The 1033-nt window shown below is 67.7% G+C and overlaps 1 protein-coding gene across 1 annotated transcript in view; it reads right to left on the reverse strand.

Moving 5' to 3' along the window:
* The window catches only part of PARP8 (poly(ADP-ribose) polymerase family member 8), a 172404-nt gene extending 171873 nt beyond the window's left edge, over positions 1–531 (reverse strand). The window contains exons 1-2 of the mRNA XM_049648095.1: positions 426–531; positions 237–338 (exon numbers count right to left, since the gene is read on the reverse strand). Of these exons, the coding sequence (XP_049504052.1) occupies positions 237–338; positions 426–531 (208 nt within the window). The remainder of the gene's footprint in view (positions 1–236; positions 339–425) is intronic.
* Positions 532–1033: the final 502 nt, after the last annotated feature.

Consider the following 1033-nt stretch of genomic DNA (forward strand, 5'->3'; position numbering starts at 1 on the left):
GGGGGGGGGGGGGGGGGGGGAGGGGGAGGGGAGGAGGGGAGATGCTGGCGCCCCCTCCCCCTTTTGGCTGCCGCTCCGCTGCAGCAGCTGTTGCCAAATGAACCCCGGAACGGGGACGTGCAACCCACCCCCTGCCCGAGCCACACACGTCGCGGTCAGAAAACTGGGAAGGGGGGCGGCGGGCGGGCAAGGGAAGCTGGCTCTGGGTCGGAGGCTCCGGAAAGGCGAGAACTCACCTGCAAACAGGCAGTCCTTCTCGGCTCTGGACTTCTGGATCACGACGTCGATATCCTTCTGAATTCGCTCTTGCCTTGAACACATCCCCATTAAATAAATCCCTGGAAAAGAAGCAGCCGCTATTTCCACCCCACCCCACCCCCCTCGCACGCTTCCAGCTTTCGCAAATATTCAGTTAAAAATGAAACCTCTGGCCGAGGCAGGGGCTGAAGGCGAAGTGGTTTCGGAAGTGATCCTGGGTGAGAGAGGAGGAGGTGGTGGAGGAGGAGGAGGAGGGGGAGGTCGGCTTTGCATTCCCAGATGTGACCGCCCAGCTGCTGCTCGCCACTGCTGGATTCCAATTTCCTCCCCTCCTGACAATGGATGGTGATGACACCGAGTCTCACTTTCTCCCTCCCCCGCCCGGACCAACGGCCGTGGGGGGCCGAAGGTGCTGGAGACGGCCGGAGAGCGATCACCGGCGGGGCGGCGGGCGCCGGCGAGGGGCGAGCCCCGCTCCGCCTCACGCGCGCACACCCCTCGCGGCCCGCACGCCGGCCTTCCACACCCGCGCACACTCGCGCCCGCGGGCGGCGGCGGCCGTGCCGAGGCTGCTGCTGCAGCGCCGCCCGCTGCAGACCCTCCCGCGCCCAGTCACCGGGTCCCGGCCGCCGGGGTGTGAATAGTATCCGCCATCCCCGGCGCAGGCTGGGCGTCCCCGCCCCGGCCGCCGCTCGCGCCGGGGACTGAGTGGGAATGTAGGTAGTGAAGACTCCCCGGGGCTCCCAGCCTGCCCCCCCCCCTTCCACCACTTTTA

This window comes from Panthera uncia, assembly GCF_023721935.1.
Source record: "Panthera uncia isolate 11264 chromosome A1 unlocalized genomic scaffold, Puncia_PCG_1.0 HiC_scaffold_17, whole genome shotgun sequence".
NCBI classification, from domain to species: Eukaryota; Metazoa; Chordata; class Mammalia; order Carnivora; family Felidae; genus Panthera; species Panthera uncia.